The 17,605-nt window shown below is 34.5% G+C and overlaps 2 protein-coding genes across 2 annotated transcripts in view; one reads left to right on the forward strand and one right to left on the reverse strand.

Annotated features, from left to right (window-relative positions):
• The window catches only part of LOC115447196 (alkaline phosphatase, tissue-nonspecific isozyme), a 17,736-nt gene extending 9,930 nt beyond the window's left edge, over nucleotides 1–7,806 (reverse strand). The window contains exons 1-5 of the mRNA XM_037437449.1: nucleotides 7,685–7,806; nucleotides 2,690–2,892; nucleotides 1,823–2,015; nucleotides 1,217–1,380; nucleotides 22–235 (exon numbers count right to left, since the gene is read on the reverse strand). Coding sequence (XP_037293346.1) covers nucleotides 22–235; nucleotides 1,217–1,380; nucleotides 1,823–2,015; nucleotides 2,690–2,892; nucleotides 7,685–7,745 — 835 coding nt within the window. The 5' untranslated portion in view covers nucleotides 7,746–7,806. The remainder of the gene's footprint in view (nucleotides 1–21; nucleotides 236–1,216; nucleotides 1,381–1,822; nucleotides 2,016–2,689; nucleotides 2,893–7,684) is intronic.
• Nucleotides 7,807–10,797: 2,991 nt separating this feature from the next.
• On the forward strand, nucleotides 10,798–13,411 carry LOC119188981. The gene is made up of 4 exons (XM_037437373.1): nucleotides 10,798–10,878; nucleotides 11,269–11,460; nucleotides 11,778–11,907; nucleotides 12,600–13,411. The coding sequence occupies exons 1-4, from the start codon at nucleotides 10,798–10,800 to the stop codon at nucleotides 12,668–12,670; spliced, it is 474 nt and encodes a 157-aa protein (XP_037293270.1). The 3' UTR covers nucleotides 12,671–13,411.
• Nucleotides 13,412–17,605: the final 4,194 nt, after the last annotated feature.

Raw genomic sequence — 17,605 nt, forward strand, 5'->3', positions numbered from 1 at the left:
GAATAAATTCCTAATATTTACCTAGTAAGTAGTCAGTGTTCTGATGATCTATCTCTTTAAGTTCCCCGGTATTTTTGACGTAGCTGTACTTCAAATTTCTCTTCTCTTTATCCTGGATGTACACTTCCGTGAGATTCCTGTTGTCTCTCCGTCTGCAGGACCAGGTGTCGTACGGATCCTCCTTCGTGTTGGTAGAGTTAGTCTCGAAGACTTGCCTCCCACCGCCTAATATTACCTAAAAATTGATATTATATGGAGATAGGTAAAAAATATAAATAAATCATCCGTTCATAGATACATAATATAATAGTGCTGACCTCACACACACAGGATACGAAATTATAGGCAACTATGAGTGAAGATTTACTACGAAGGAGTTTCAATATAATACATTTGTTTTTGTAAGTTATTTGTGAAAGCTAACTATTATACCCTGAGATTATAACTGCAGTTGTATCAAATAAAATGAGAAATAAATATCTATGCTGTCATTTTCTGACATACGGGATTCCCATAGGCTCCGAATCATGAAATCTCTAATCAGTTGGGATATTAAAACTGGGATGGGTTTTCTAATTGGGATGTTAAAACTAATAGACGGGTTTCTCGCCTACGATAATAGTAAATTACGTAACAAAATGTGCGGACTAAATTATCCCAGACAATTATTGTCCGTCAATTGTCACGCAATGACACCGCGCTCAACTGTCAATTGGATTAATTTAGCTATAGTATAGATACCATGGGCGCTCTCGCCTAGAGGGGGCAGGAGGTTTTTATACTTTTTGGATATGTGGGGTAGTAAAGAAGCGGCGATAGCCTAGTTGGGTGTGGAACGGACTGCCAAGACGAATATCCGCAGGTTCAAATCCCAAGGGCACACACCTCTGATTTTTCTAAAAAATCATGTGTGTATTCTTTGTGAATTTATCGATCGCTTTAACGGTGAAGGAAAACATCGTGAGGAAACCTGCACATCTAAGAAGTTCTCTATAGGAATTTCGAAGGTGTGTGAAGTCTACCAATCCGCACTAGGCCAGCGTGGTGGACTAAGGCCTAATCCCTCTCAGTTGAGGAGGCCCGTGCTCGGCAGTGGGCAAGTATATAATACGGGGCTGATATTATTATTAAAGGGCGTGCAGCTATGCTATCAAACTATATACAAAAAAAATTAACATCCCCGTCCCTCTGGAGCAAATGCTCACCAAATACTCACATGAAGGTCCCTCCCCGGCCAGTCCTCGACCAACTGCCGCGCAATATCCTTACATTCGGCAGCGTCCTGAGGCATCGTGGCCTCGCACTCCCATTTCCGGTAAGCGCTGTGTGCGTACAGCCCGCTAGGGGTCGCGTGCGTCACTCGGGTTGTTGTTACTAGACCTGGAGACGAAGATCTTTAAACGAGGATACTTTAAACCCGACACAATTACGGTATGGTATATGGCAAGGAATGGTAAGTAAAGTGGTGTTCACATAGATCATGAGAAATACCTGATGCCTGAATCCATTACAATGACAATATTTTTTATTCAATAGTGCAACAGACAAGAGCGTCGCCAGCCAGGGGGGGGGGGGGGGGGGGGGGCAGTTAATATGGAGAATGAGAAAAGTAAGAATTGTAAGTAAAGTCGAGAGCACATGTTCCTCCCATAATGCTCCTCCCTCGATTGAACAATAACATAGAGCAGATCGTAATTAAGCGTACGGAATATAAGGAATGGAGTTTGTGAATTCGTTCGAGTTTTAGAACTTCTAGGGGCAGGGGGAGGGGCAGCTGCCCCCCTTTAGGCAACAGATGACATTACTGTTTAACATCTCTTACCAGCTCTCCTACCAGCCTTCAGGAACTGCGCAGCTAGGGAGTCTAGCCTCGCAGCGGGCTTGAGTGAAGCGGCACAGTCCCCACGCTCCACGGTGGCGTCAACCCCGACCGTCTCCTGGTTGACCTTCACACCAGAGAACAGCGCTGTGCCAGAACTCGCTGAATCTGGCACCATTTTATTCGCTGAGTACGTCTGGAATTATGATTTTATGTTAGGATTCGTTTTTTAGGAATTATTTCGTTGATGAGTTGATTTTTGGCACAAAATACCAATTTGCCATAATGAATCCAATGACAATACTTAAAATCTCATTATTTAACGGCATTGTAATGCTATTACTCGAAATGGCTGCTGTATTGGCATGGCGATCTATATCAAGTTAGACACTAGACCATCACAGCATTCATTTAAATATCATAAGATTACAAGACAAAAATGTCTACAACCTTTAATTTATTATTACCTTCAATAACTTACTTCGATTGACTGCCTTGGTGGCGTAGTTAAAGTTGTAAACGGTACGAGTACGACCAGCAAGCAGAGGCTCTGGGTTCGAATCTCGGGTCGGACCAAAATTACAGTGATATGGTTTTCCCATCTTAAAAATTACTCAATCGCAACTCGGAGTCAGGAATTTGCGTGTGATATCCCCGCGCCTCGGAAAGCGCGTAAAGCCGTTAGTTCTGCGCCTGATCTCTCTCTGGTCATGTCGGCTAGCCGTCTCATCGGACTATGAGAGTGAAGGAACAAAGAGTGCATCTGTGTATAGCGCACAAACTTGTGAACTATAATATGCCCTCCGTACTTGGCTGATCTCCGTTGAGATAGGCCGCCGTGGCCGAAAGTCGGTTAGGAAAATCACTTACTTTCAATAAGCCCGTAAATGGAAACTTCTCAAACGCCAGTCGATGAGACGCGCCACCCTTGTATATCCTCGTGGCAGTTACCGTGTTAATCCCCATGCCGTCGCCGACAAACAGGATCACATTCTTAGCAATATTGTTATTTATTTGGAGCGATAGACTTCCTTCGAACTCTTCTCTTGCAAGTTTCTTCCAGTATTCTTGATCTGATGATGAAATACGGTGGTAAAATTGTATGGTTGTAGTGGACTATGGATACTGAGTCAGAGATCTGGGATTCGATTTTAATTTACGCAATTTACGGAGCTCGTTAATTCTTTTAAAGTGGAATATTTATTTATTTACACTTTCTTGTACACCAGAGACATAGATCATGGAACGAGATAAGGGAATACATTTGATGGTAGAAGATCGCTTTGAAGAAGTGAGAAATAAAACTGTTACTAAGATCCATTCTACACGAGTAGATTTTCAAAAGTAACTATGAAGATATTCAATGTGTAAAATGACTTAATTGGTTGCAAAACATCATGGGGAATGGCTCAGTAAAGTTGAGTAACCCTCCCAAGGCCAATAGAACCTGAATAAACCTTAGTCATAGATTTTAACAAAAATGCACACTACACAATTTATAATACGATAAATAAAACTTTGATAACCTACATACATACACTCAAAAATATCACCTTTCAGTAATTAGATAAGACATCTTGCAGGAACTTGCATTCCTAATTCCTAAATACGATTTGTATTATGTGGGCATGGAAAATTGTACCCTATTGCACCTGATGGGAAGCAAAGTGGGGTCTAAATAGGGCATCAATGGATGAAAAATTGATTCATTTATTAACATATAATATATTTAAATATTATGAAAATTCACCAACACATGGTAAATCTCTAACTTTTAATTCCCTCTTGAAAAGGAAAGACATACTTCTTTTTTTTATGTTACACTATCACTGTTTATAAAGTTGTAAACAATCTATTTTGTTTTGTACCTACTATTTATTGTATTGTTTAAAGATATGGATATGGTAAGTATAGTTTTAGTTTAAAAATATAAAAATAACGTCAGATTATTAAAAATATTATTCAAATATTCAATCACTTATATGCACTTAATTAATGTACCTAATTTCAAGCATTCATTTTAACAATTCTATATCTAGTTCAAGAAGTACGTAAACAGTTTGTGTAAAGAATTTTATGTTAAAGTGCCAGATAATTTAAGTGTTTAGTGTTGAAATTAAGAAGGCATGTTTATTAGGTTAACACGTGTATCTTTAAGGTCAATTTACACACTATGCATGCATACTATTTAAAAATGTATGTATTATTAAACTAGCTTTTGCTCGCGGCTCCGCCCGCGTTATAAAGTTTTTCAGGCTAAAGTTTTCCGTTATAAAAATAGTAGTTTCCCGGGAGCCTATGTTCTTCCCAGGGTCTCAAACTGTCTCCATACCAAATTTCATCTTAATACGTTAGGTAGTTTTTGAGTTTAACACGTTCAGGCAGACAGATGCAGCGGGGGACTTTTGTTATATTATTTAGAACTTTTAAAGTGGAACAATCCCGTCATACATCATTGTTGCATAACTTTAACCGTTTACGCAGCGCAGGCAACGGAAGCTCTCAAAACTCATAATTTTCCCCGTTTTTGCAACATGTTTCATTACTGCTTCGCTCCTATTGGTCATAGCATGATGATATATAGCCTATAGCACTCCAGGAACAAAGGGCTATCCAACACAAAAAGATTTTTTCAGTTCAAACCGGTAGTTCCTGAGATTAGCCATTACTGCTCCGCTCCTATTGGTCATAGCGTGATGATATATAGCTTATAGCGGTCAACAAATAAAGGGCTATCCAACACAAAACGAATTTTTCAGTTGAAACCGGTAGTTCCTGAGATTAGCCATTACTGCTCCGCTCCTATTGGTCATAGCGTGATGATATATAACTTTGAGCACTCCACAAACAAAGGACTATTCAACACAAAAATATTTTTCAGTTCGAATCGGTAGTTCCTGAGAATAGCCATTACTGCTCCGCTCCTATTGAATATAGCGTGATGATATATAGCCTATAGCTCTCCACGAACAAAGGGCTATCCAACGCAAAAAGAATTTTTCAGTTTGGACCGTTAGTTCCTGAGATTAGCCATTACTGCCCCGCTCCTATTGGGTATAGCGTGATGATATATAGCCTATAGCACTCCACGAATAAAGGGCTATCCAACGCAAAAAGAATTTTTCAGTTTGGACCGGTAGTTCCTGAGATTAGCCATTACTGCCCTGCTCCTATTGGGTATAGCGTGATGATATATAGCCTATAGCACTCGACAAACAAAGGACTATTCAACACAAAAATATTTTTTCAGTTCGAATCGGTAGTTCCTGAGAATAGCCATTACTGCTCCGCTCCTATTGAATATAGCGTGATGATATATAGCCTATAGCTCTCCACGAACAAAGGGCTATCCAACGCAAAAAGAATTTTTCAGTTTGAACCGTTAGTTCCTGAGATTAGCCATTACTGCCCCGCTCCTATTGGGTATAGCGTGATGATATATAGCCTATAGCACTCCACGAATAAAGGGCTATCCAACGCAAAAAGAATTTTTCAGTTTGGACCGGTAGTTCCTGAGATTAGCCATTACTGCCCTGCTCCTATTGGGTATAGCGTGATGATATATAGCCTATAGCACTCCACGAATAAAGGGCTATCCAACGCAAAAAGAATTTTTCAGTTTGGACCGGTAGTTCCTGAGATTAACCATTACTGCCCCGCTCCTATTGGGTATAGCGTGATGATATATAGCCTATAGCACTCCACGAATAAAGGGCTATCCAACGCAAAAAGAATTTTTCAGTTTGGACCGGTAGTTCCTGAGATTAGCCATTACTGCTCCGCTCCTATTGGGTATAGCGTGATGATATAAAGCCTATAGCACTCCACGAATAAAGGGCTATCCAACGCAAAAAGAATTTTTCAGTTTGGACCGGTAGTTCCTGAGATTAGCCATTACTGCCCCGCTCCTATTGGGTATAGCGTGATGATATATAGCCTATAGCACTCCACGAACAAAGGGCTATCCAACGTAAAAAGAATTTTTCGGTTTGGACCGGTAGTTCCTGAGATTAGCCATTACTGCCCCGCTCCTATTGGGTATAGCGTGATGATATATAGCCTATAGCACTCCACGAACAAAGGGCTATGAGTCGCTAAAAGAATTTTTCGGTTTGGACCGGTAGTTCCTGAGATTAGCGCGTTCAAACAAACAAACAAACAAACAAACTCTTCAGCTTTATATAATAGTATAGATATAGATAGTATGGTGTTTTTGTGAATTATCACTTGCTCCAGCGGTGAAGGCAAACATCGTGAGGAATCCTGCATAAATGAGATGATATAGGAATTTTGAGGGTGTGTGAAGTCTACCAATCCACACTAGGCCAGCATTGTGGACTAAGGTCTAATTCCTCTCAGTAGTAGAGGAGGCCCGTGCCCAACAGTGGGACAATATACAGGGCTGATGAACACAAGAATAAAATACTGAAATGGTATATTTACTGAGGAAAATTCTTGATAGTTACTAACAGTATCCCTACCGAGCTAAAATTGGTGGCATTACAGACATGCAATTTCGTTCACAAACTTGTTATTCCAGTCAGGTACAGTAATGAAGAATTTATATAAGTAAAGGAAATAAAATATGCTATCCAGTGCACACTTATTTTTTTATTATTTGATCATATTTAATTTGATGACAACTGTTTTAAAATTAATAAGGAACATTCAATTCTGTTTTTTGGAGACAAATATGAAATAAAGTAATAACTCCATACCAAAATAAATTTGTCAATGATTCCCTTGATATGCGAACATATTGCGTGGATAAAAGAGGCTTTAATTAACAAGTAATGTGGATAGACTTAAAACTGCATTTTGTAGTGTCTGTATGAATTATCTATGTTATCTACTGATAAAACATTTGTTTTCTTATAGCTTCCCTTCAAATCACACTGTTTATATACTCTACAATAAATTATGTATTCTTTTTAATGGATTTAAATGTATTCTTTAAAAGACTTTGTTAATGCAATACATTTTTAATTATAAAATCTAATTGTACAAAGTGATAGTAGAGTAAATGCTTTCCACCGTGAGGTTTTTCATTCCATGTCAGTAGTATCTACTTAAGTACATACTAATATATATGAGATTTTGGTGCTGAATTTATATAATTTTTAAAATTCTCTTTGGAGACACAGTCTCAAGATATATTAAATTATTAAACCTAGTTTCAGAGCTACGGGGGCCTATAGTTCTTATCATCTTGTGTTCATTTCGGTTTAATGCTTAGCATAATATTATAGCTGTTCATTCATATTTTTCTCAAATAAAGTATTATTTTTATTGTACAGTACAAGCTTTTCTTTTTGCATTAGTTATAGTTTCAGGTTTAGTCAAATTTTGATTTGTGTCATTTTTTCACTTTTTATGTAATAAACACAAGTCAGTAAATAAACACTATCGCGATGTTATTTGCTATGACGTTTGATTATTTGGATGATACCTACCGGCTACCTGTTACGTTTTGTTACCACGTTATGATTTACGTATACTTACAGGATTAAACCCGTTCGATAAATTGTTTTCAAAGTATAATTTAAATTTAATTCTAAACAAATACTTAATACATCGTATAATTTAAAACATCGTGCCAATTATATGTTTTAATTTTCAATTTTTTTGTAAAAATTATAAAAATGTGAGTACTTATAAATGACAGGTCAGGTTTTAAGGATTGAAAAAACAAAAAGTAACGTGACCATGAAATGCAATCTATTTCTATTTATTTTGAAGCAGTTTTGAAGTTATGAAACAATTTAATTTATGAGTTGGCTGTATAGAACAAAGTCCGAATATAATAATTAAACAAAAGGAAGGTGTAGGTTATGCATTTGTGTTTTATTTTTAAAGGTTACTTACCTTTTGGAAGTGTGCATTGCGCTGTCGTAAGAAATAAAATAAATAACACTCGACCAAACATCGCACTGTTTCCCGGTAAACTGACTGGATCTGGCGGGCCAATCAACAAAGTGGTCGCTTGATTATTGCGTACTGGGGTTGTAACATGAAAAAATTAGAATAGTATTTAACTCGAAAAAGTAATGGATACTAATAAAATGGTGCTATAAAGGTATTTTTTTAGCAGAGTAAAACTAAGGAATAAAAAGATTATTTAAAAACAAAAACCGCTTAAACCTGTAATTTTATTTAAATATTTTTATATAACTACATTACCAATAGGCGGTCTCTATCCGAGCGAATATAATATATATCCTACCAGTACCACCAGCAAAATATTATGATGATGTTCTCCAACAATACGATTTTCTATGTTTTAGCATATCGCATAATGAAACTTCGCTAGGTATATTGCTGGACCACTACTTCTTAACCTTTCAATGATGACTAAATTCGAGGCGGAGCACTTCGATTGCTTTCGTGTATTACCAATAGACCGCTGACCACCGGTTATAAAACTCTGTGCTAGACCGATTTAGAGACCTTTAAGAAAAGAGTATTTTTACCTTCAAGGCCATCCTTTGATATTTTTTATTGGCATTAGAGGTGTGACTTACTTGGTGGCGTAGTTGTATTGCGTGCGCGCTGCGACACGGATTTGTGGTCCCGAGTTCGAATCCTGGGTTGGACAAATTGATATAAGGTTTTTCTACTCAATAAGTAAGCCTATCAGCCCGGAGTCTGGAATTCCCGATGTGGAGAACCAATGTCACTCCCTATCACATCATGGGACGAAACACACAAGCCCAATATGGGCGCTCTGGTTGCACGTTTGCCTATCCAAAGATAGACGTGATGTGTGTATTGAAGGTTTATGGGCGGCGGTGATTACTTACCATTAGATGAGTCACTTGCCCGTTTGCCGCCTCTACTATAAATCACTCCTCTTGAGTTTCCTATGGTGAGAGATTTCCAGAGGTTCAAGGAAAGAGGTATCCTAAGATTTTCAGTATATGCGGCATCGGTTATCAGATATCACCTAATTGTTTTGTTATGCAAGTGTTTACTAATTTATTCAGTTTTAAATTAGAGCAGTTAATATTCACATAATTCTTCACGGACTTTTGGAAAATTAATAATGAACCGTCTTAGCGCAGTTAGTATTCATGCAATTCTTCACGGAGGTTTGGAGAAACGATTATGAACGTTCTTTCGTATTAATCGTAAATTATCGCTGTACTCATTTCAAAACTACTTTTTACTAAAAAATAATATTCGAAGAGCTTATTATTCAAAAGATAACAGTTATTTTCAGTATAAATTACATATGCAATTTAAAATGACAGCATACTAATTAACAATTGATTATCAAGTTATAATATAACTGATAATAATCATCTATTGAAATCTCAGTCCTCAATGTAAGTGCATCAGCTGGTTTATGAAGGTGGTTGTGGGACACGGGGTTCCGGGCTGCGTCCCGAAAACGATCGATCGGAGGTCCGGCCCTCTGCGCAGGATCGGTGCAGCCTCTACGTTAAGGCGAATACTAATCATTGTTATTTATTTTATTTTATATATTTCGTGATGTTATTTGACTAATCTTACAAATAGAAAGTTACTTCCTAAATTTTCCCATTACCTTCAACTTACATGAAGAAATCTAATTAGATAGGTAGGCCTACAATATTCTATTCAAGTACAAAACTAAATTTAGTATATCACCCAATAAGTTAGATATAAATAACTTAAGTAAAAAGGTGTATCAATGAAATCTAAATAGTCATTTTGAATTAGGGTCTATTAATATCCAAATCATTTGTGACGAAATGTATATTGTTAGATTCGAGAACTTTATTACAACTTATTTTTACCTATGGATTATTTATTCCAGGAAATAGCAGAGCCCGTATTACTTATAATTAGTTATGCCGTTATAGGAAAAAAAAAATGAATCTGCCATCAAGTTTTTTAGTTTGATCAGTGTTGGTTGCAGAAGAACAGGACTGAAGAGCGAATATAGGTTGTAAAAAATTTGAAAGACTTCAATTCCTAGCAAAGCCAACCCTGTATAGTACTATATCTTTCTATCATGAGATGCTTGGCAATAGAATTCCAGCAGGCTCGTAAAATCTTTGTATAAGTATACAGACGGAATTGTGGAAAGTAAGACCATACGCCAAACTAAAAAAAAAAGTTCACCGTCTTCAATGTTTCCAAAATATAACTTTGGAAACATCTGGCAAAGGTTGCGACCTGGAGGAATGGTTTAGGGTTATTATTTTAAAACTCTTTAAATACCTATGAAATTCTAAAATATTCGAATTTCAAAATGGTTGCCATCAAACGTTTTCAAGTGAAAATATTTGTTGTAGTATAATATCTACTTGAAGAAGAAGACTATCAAATTCAGTGTGGCTTTGTGATGGCAGGGATAAAATAAAAAAAATATAAAAGCCAAAAGCATCATCCCTTAATACCCGTGCCGACTTCAATCAGAATAGCCTTCACTGCCTGAAGTTGTCTATTTAACAATGATATTGTGAATCTATTAGTAATTCGACATCCTCAGTTCATGATATGGGTAATTTGAACCTCGTTTTGGATAGTGTTGTGAGTTTAGCTATTACGAAATGTGTGGAATGAAGATTTGTGGTTATTCTTTTTGGTAGAACGTTTGCGGTTGTGGTTAATATATTAAGGAAAGAAGAGAAGTGTAAAAGGAATTTATTTAAACGTAAGTTACTATAAAAGATTATATTAAAAAGATATAAGGGGAATTATAAAATTTATATGATCAGATTCCCCAAATTGGGCTAACATGATTCACTAATATGAAACCTAGCTGTAAAATTGTAGATCATTATTTATTACCATTGGAAAACCTGAATAATTATACAAAGTATAATACTAAAATGGATATCCAGAATTATAGTATCTACTGCTATCAATTTTATCCACATTTTTTTTTATAATATATTTGGAAAATCTGTCCTTTATGGCATAGATTTTTCATAACTAAATATAAATTTAAAATACTTATTCTGCTTTTCATATTTCGGTTTCAGGCAAAAATGGAGCTTCCAGTTTTGGACAAATTTTGTTTTGTGTTCGACTTGAAGACAGGATGTATCGCGATGGGCATCATCAATTCGGTATGTTTTGGTATTACGAGATTTATGAAAGAGATTTCTTAGCTTTGATATCTGTTAATTTATTTCTCGTAAGATATGTGAAGTGTGCTCACTCGTAATAGACCTGGGTAATGCAAGACCTAAACCGATTTTCTTGGCCAGCAGTGGGACAAGATTATTAAATTATTATATTCATCATCATCATCAGCCACATAAAGCCCACTGCTGAACATAGGCCTCTCCCAAAGATTTTCAGACAAATCTTTCGAAAGCAAAGAAAATTATTATAATAAAACAATTGTGTGAAATTTTTTCAAAGAAAATTTCCACTCCTATTTATAATCAAATTACACATTTACACAAGATTTATCAATTTTAGCCTGGAATTTGAACCTTATATGTACCTTCCAGCTCCTAACATTCATCCTGGCGGTGATCATGATCACATTCGCGGTGGACTTAAAGACCCTAGAGAAGCAGCTGAAGCGCGACGAGGTGGACACCACCATGACCTCGGTGGTGTATGCCATCGTGGTGCTGTTGGTGGTGCTGCTGTTCGTCAAGTTCCTACTCGATTTGGTCTTCGTTTATGCCGTTCATAAGGTAATGTTTATAATTAAATTGAAAATGAGATCGGTTTTCCTAAAAGGCTAAGCAGAGTGAAATTTTATTAAAAGTGAAAAATTTTGTAAGCAATAGAAGTTATTCCAGCGTTTTTATCAGTCAATTTATTGTTAGATACAAGTTTCAGTCTGGTCATTAAATTACCAGTGGAAGTTTTATCCTTTGCAATTGTGAAATTCCACCCTTTATCTATTTACATTTAGAATTCTCGTTAAAGGTTGCAGTGTTTCAATTAAGGTCATAAAACCCTCATGCTAAAACTTTAAGTTCATTAGTTCATCTTTCTAAATTTACAGGAAAAATGTGGTATTATAAAAAAATACTGCATATTCTGGATAATATTCGTGGTGCTGTTCATCATTGGGTTCCTAAAGATACTGTTCTACATGGATGCTGGGCATGTCATCTCTCATATCCTCTTTTTGGGTGAGTGCATTATATACTGTTCAATTTGGACTTTGAATAAAGAATAGCAACACAGAACAACAACAAAGACCAAAAACAGGAACCAGAAATGGTCTTCTGATCCGACCTTTAGAAAGTCTTTGATCCTATCTCAAGCTAATATAAGCTATTTTTAAGCATGTAAAAAAACCTTTATGCTGATTGGTCTATTTTCACGATCGATCGAAAGAAACATTAGTATCTTTTATTAGCATCAGTGATAAATTGTTTTTGACATCGATATTCGAGGGATATCGTTTACAAATCAGTCATTCATTACCTAGTTTAATCATGAATGATATAATGTCTGATAATCTTTAGCTGTATTTCATTGATCTTCGAGATTACCTAAGCATTAATGATATGCGTTGGAGTTTTGTCGAAAATCATATATATTGTACTGTAAGCATTCAACAGCGACCTATTTTGTGAGGAGTCGAACACTGTTTTATATAGTAGGTACTTAGTTGTGGCGAAGGGTGATTTTGGTATGCATATTTTCTCTTGTCAGTCTTTAACGACTTTTATTCAAATTAATTCCTAACACCCACATGAATGTGGAGACGCGATGCATAGTCGCGCCGACGCACCGTTTGATATTGACGGTTGTTAGGTGTTTTTGATTAATTTGAATGATGCTAAAATTGTCATCACTGTAAATGTTGTTATTTCAGCCGAAAACTTCTACTACATCGTTGTAATAAGGAGCTATTTGATTTCGGTCAACGAAGACGGAGTCCTCTAAACATTTCACATTTGCTGACTAAACATGTTGCTACTTTATAAATTAGTATTTAAACATTGTAACTGACGTGTAACGTAATTTAGTAAAATATAATCCAGTTTCAAATGTGATTTTTGGCATATCTTTATGTCTAGAATAATGTAATTCACATTTGATTTAAGACGTAAAAATTTGTCGAAGCTATTTTGTTCTGCGCGAAAAACGATCTTGGATCTTATGCAGACGGTTTATTTTATTAAAGCTACTGACTCTTGCAGAAAAGAAGATAGATACATAAGCGTGCCTAATTTATATACAAAATTATGCAGTAACAAGCATAAAGAACGGGCGAACCAAAAACGCTTGTAGTCATGGCGTGTAACACCTACTCCGTCTGCATAGGCCCTAATGATGATAATGGGTATTTGCTTGTAAGAGAAAATAATAATCTTTTTTAGATTCTCAAAATAATATTACTTATAATATACAAACCGGTATTTACCGGCTTATTTATTTATAAAATTTAATGAACCAAAATTATTCTGTTTTGAAAATAATTTATATTTACCTACTATAGTATAATATGTTAATTGTCCAGAAAAATATGACAACAAAGAGATACAATAATACAGTTTGCGATATGAATTTAATTGACAAATATATATTTTTTAACACTTTCTCTTCTACAGTTACTGAAAATCTATCGAAGTCCATAATATTATCTACTTTATATATTTTATATTTTTATTACTTAAATATTACGCAATTACCTAAGATTTGATGACAATTTATAAAATTAAAAATTACGATGTGCGGTAGTTAAATTAGTAAAACACGTATATAAATTGGTGTTTTATTGAAATATATATGTAATTAAAGTAAATAGTTATTGTTGATATGTAGATAGAATTATACATATCTCGTGAGTTTTGTGTTCTGTATCGAGTGAGGACGCCATTTTGTAAAAGACAAGATGGCTGCCGGATTAAAATCATTTTGATAATTTATTGAATATAGATTACAAATATTTATTGACATTAAAAGATTGTTAATTATAGTGTCTTTGAGTTGGATGTGAAAAAGGACCAAATCTGGGAATGTTATGAAGATTCTAGTCCGAAATGTTAAAGGCTTGTTATTTAAAATAATATATGTATTTATACTTATGTGTACTGTATAATTATGTTAAGTAAAATGATATGCTCTAGCTGAATTCCTGGTTTACAAATCACCATTTTAAATTCTTATCTTATTAAGTCTTTTTTTCCAAGTTCATCATTAGAAATCCTTAAATGCCATTAGCATAATATGACTACCTCAAAATTCGTTAAAGGATTATTTTACATCAGTTTTTGCGGCTGATTTGCGATATCTTAAATTCTAGTATCAAAGTGTTCAATAAAAAACAAATCAGTCAGAATTTTAGGACCGACTCACCAGGATGTACAGGCCTTCGTGATCTTATACCAGGAGTTTAGCCAGTGTCTACATATTAAACAGTTTGTTACATTCAGGTTGTGAACATTTGCGCTTATGCCGTTTATTTGGTTCATCAAGCGTATGTATTAAGACAGTTACAGAGCTATAAATGAGTTGTTTTGCGTTTTAATTTTTATTACCATTTATAAAAATAAATACATTCGTCAATACACAATATTAAACAAGCGAATTTCATATTAAGCATAGATTATAAAATATCTGTTGTCACCTTTTGCAAAAACATTTGTTTTTTCACTTGTCTCTTTTTTGCAATAATCTATCATCGTTTTATACACTATATCCAATTGGCCGAAGAGAAAAGGACACACAATATACTTAATGTAATGTTATATTATGTTAGATATATTATGCTAGGTGCTAGGTACAAGTTTATTTAACGACAAAATTAACAGATAAATTAGGCCAACGATTGTAGTTTTTAATACGCATGCAATAAAAGAAACTATTTTATAGTTGTAAATTCAGGAATATTTTGTAGTTAGGAAACTTTTAACTTCTAGGAATGAAAACGCAAAACAAACTCATAAGCTGTATATTCAGTTGTTCCAAATGATTTAACGGTTAAAATTTGTCTTCCATTAGTTATAATAAGTGAACATCATTATTTTCTTGTAATGTGATGGCCTTAGTGTATATTTTTCATTAATTTGTGTGTTTGTCACGGGGGAATGTTATAAAAAACTTGTTATGCTCTAATGACGATACAAGGAAATTGTACAATATGAATTAAGTTTTAAGGCCCTCCTCCAGTAAACGGCCTTGAGCATTCGTTTCATACCCTTACGGCGGGAATACACAAATATATGCGATTTTCAATCAGCTTTAGATATTTTTAAAAATTTTAAATTACCAAAATATTTCTTACAAATTTGTCTGTCTAATAGTGTTGGTTTCAAATTTAAATGATGTGAATTTTAGGAGATGCATACGATCAACAATTTTCGTGGCATTTTCATTATAAAAATTACACAATATCCAAATTATAAAAATCTTAAACAAGTAGAGATAACGCATTGTAGAAGTATGATATCTTAAAATGAAATGAAACAATTTATTTGAACCCGTAAAATGTTATACATTATTTAGATTCCGGCAATATTAACTCTACCATCAGTTCGGAAAGCAGTTCTTACCAAAGAAGAACGGAAAGACACTCTAGTGTTGCTCTTTTCAAAATCAGTTTAAATTATTCTCTATATAGTTTCGAAATCGAATAATTAGGTTAGCGCCGTTTATCTGGGAGGAAGGGCCTTAGATAGCTTACTGTTCATCCCAGATATGAATCTCAGGCATGTCGGCTATTCACTTAGTTCTGCAGATCTTTGATTCCTGTTTTTAGACTGGAATCAGTTGATATATGTTCCACTAATTGACGTTCTACATTTTGAAATTGTGATCCTACCTATCTACTGAGCTTCAATTCAATCGATTTAGGTTTGCTGGTTAAACAGGGCTAAATGTAGAATACAACTATTTCATACTCGTGAAAATATAAACCTTTTCAAATATGGAGATCGTTCTTGTTTATTACTGGGTTATAACTTGGAATTCCTTAATAGATATGTAGCCATATTTTGGGCACAGCAAAGTGACCGAACTGCAACTGTCGAGTTGCAATAGGTCGTTAGCCTATGAGAGTTGATTATGCCAGGTAAGTTATCACAATTATGCTGGTCTGTTTGAATCCCAGTAAACACACTTAATAATTCATCTGTTATGAAAAGGTTAATATTTTCTAGTAACTTCCAAGAGCTTGAATATTTATATTGCTTGTGATAGACGTACGTGCATATCATTGTATTTATATCCACGTATATCCTAACACAATATTTACGGAAACTTTACTATTCATATATTTCGTACCTCTTTGATTATAAATATGACCAAACTCGATAAATAATTTATATGTCACAAAATATAATTTACGAAATTTTGTAATATAAAATATATTATTTGTTAATATTTTTTCTATATTCTATGATATTATATTCAGATTTCAGATGTAATAACGTTTATGGTAATTCAGCAATAGCATAGTTACAAACGTGGCATGACTTTGGAATAGTTTAGGGTTGTGAGAGCGAAGATAGCCCGGTCCCTAACAAGGCCCGCCATCCATGTTTTTGTTTTTGTGTTGCAGTGAAAAATATTCAACCATATTTTTTGGTTTAAGTAATTTTTATTATTATTACATTTAATAATATGTAGTGATATGTTGCAATTGAATCATTTTTTTTAATATTTTTTCATTAAACGATTTTGTGAATATTAAAAAAATGTATAGGCTCTCAAGGATTTCTTTATCTTACTAAGGTTTTTAACACGGAGCAAAAAAATAAAATGAAAAACCAACCGTCGTTTTTTTACCGTTTCTGAAGAACTTGCCAGAGTTAGGCAACTTGGCAACTTATGTGGAGGTTTAAAAAACTGCTATGCTGGTTATACTTACACCAAGTCCATTCGTTATATTATCATATTTAATATAGGGTTTATGTATCGATTTGCTTAAAAACAAAAAACTATTATAAAACCTACCTACTATACCAAAGTCATACCACGTTTATTGTGAATGTAATTTAGTATGTGTATTGAGATGTGTGTAGATTACGTACTACATAAATAACGACAATAAGACGTCCTTTGCTTTAATTAGCTGATAGTTCAATGTGTCCAACTGTCCATCTGTTTCTAGTTTTTTAGGAGCGATGAGGTCGTTTATTCTATTTGGATGGTGAGCCATTTTTAAATGAGTATTGACGTCACCATGAGACGAGACGCAGGTGATACTAGACTTTAAAATATGTTTTTGATATTTTGACGCATGCGCAGTTGGGCGTATCAGATGAAGTTGCCCTTAAATAATAATTACTTCGCCTCGGTTTAATTTGAAATTATTGAAAATATTAGTCTTTAATTCGCGAAGTCACAAGTTAACACCAAGACTAATGGTTCACCAAACTTGAAAACTTAATTGAAATTGTTTTATTGCTTTATAAATATAATTATTTTTAGCTACGTTCTGTTGTATTTTTTAAGAATTACTATTATAATGAATTATTTAATCATTTTACAGAATTATTGTTTAATTGTAAGATTTTGTCTCGCCACTGCCAATTTGATGAAGCATATTTTTTTTTATATTTTTGTAATCGCCCTGATCGCTTCTACGAAATATCAATCGACCCTTGCCATTTACTCATTTGAATCGACCGGACAGGTCTTTCGTAATATATCTTTCTATTTACTGAAATTTGTACCTTTATCTTTACCTTCCCTATACGAATGTACCTATATTAGATATTTATTAGGTAATATGTTTTATATTATGTATTTGAATACAAGATCCACTCATAACTTCATATTGATTAATAAACATAGTAAAACAATGTGTTAATTTCTTCTCGCATTATTTTGACATTTTGACGCAAGTCTTTATATTTTAAGCAAATCTCCAGA

The sequence above is a fragment of the Manduca sexta genome, chromosome 11, assembly GCF_014839805.1.
Source record: "Manduca sexta isolate Smith_Timp_Sample1 chromosome 11, JHU_Msex_v1.0, whole genome shotgun sequence".
NCBI lineage: Eukaryota > Metazoa > Arthropoda > Insecta > Lepidoptera > Sphingidae > Manduca > Manduca sexta.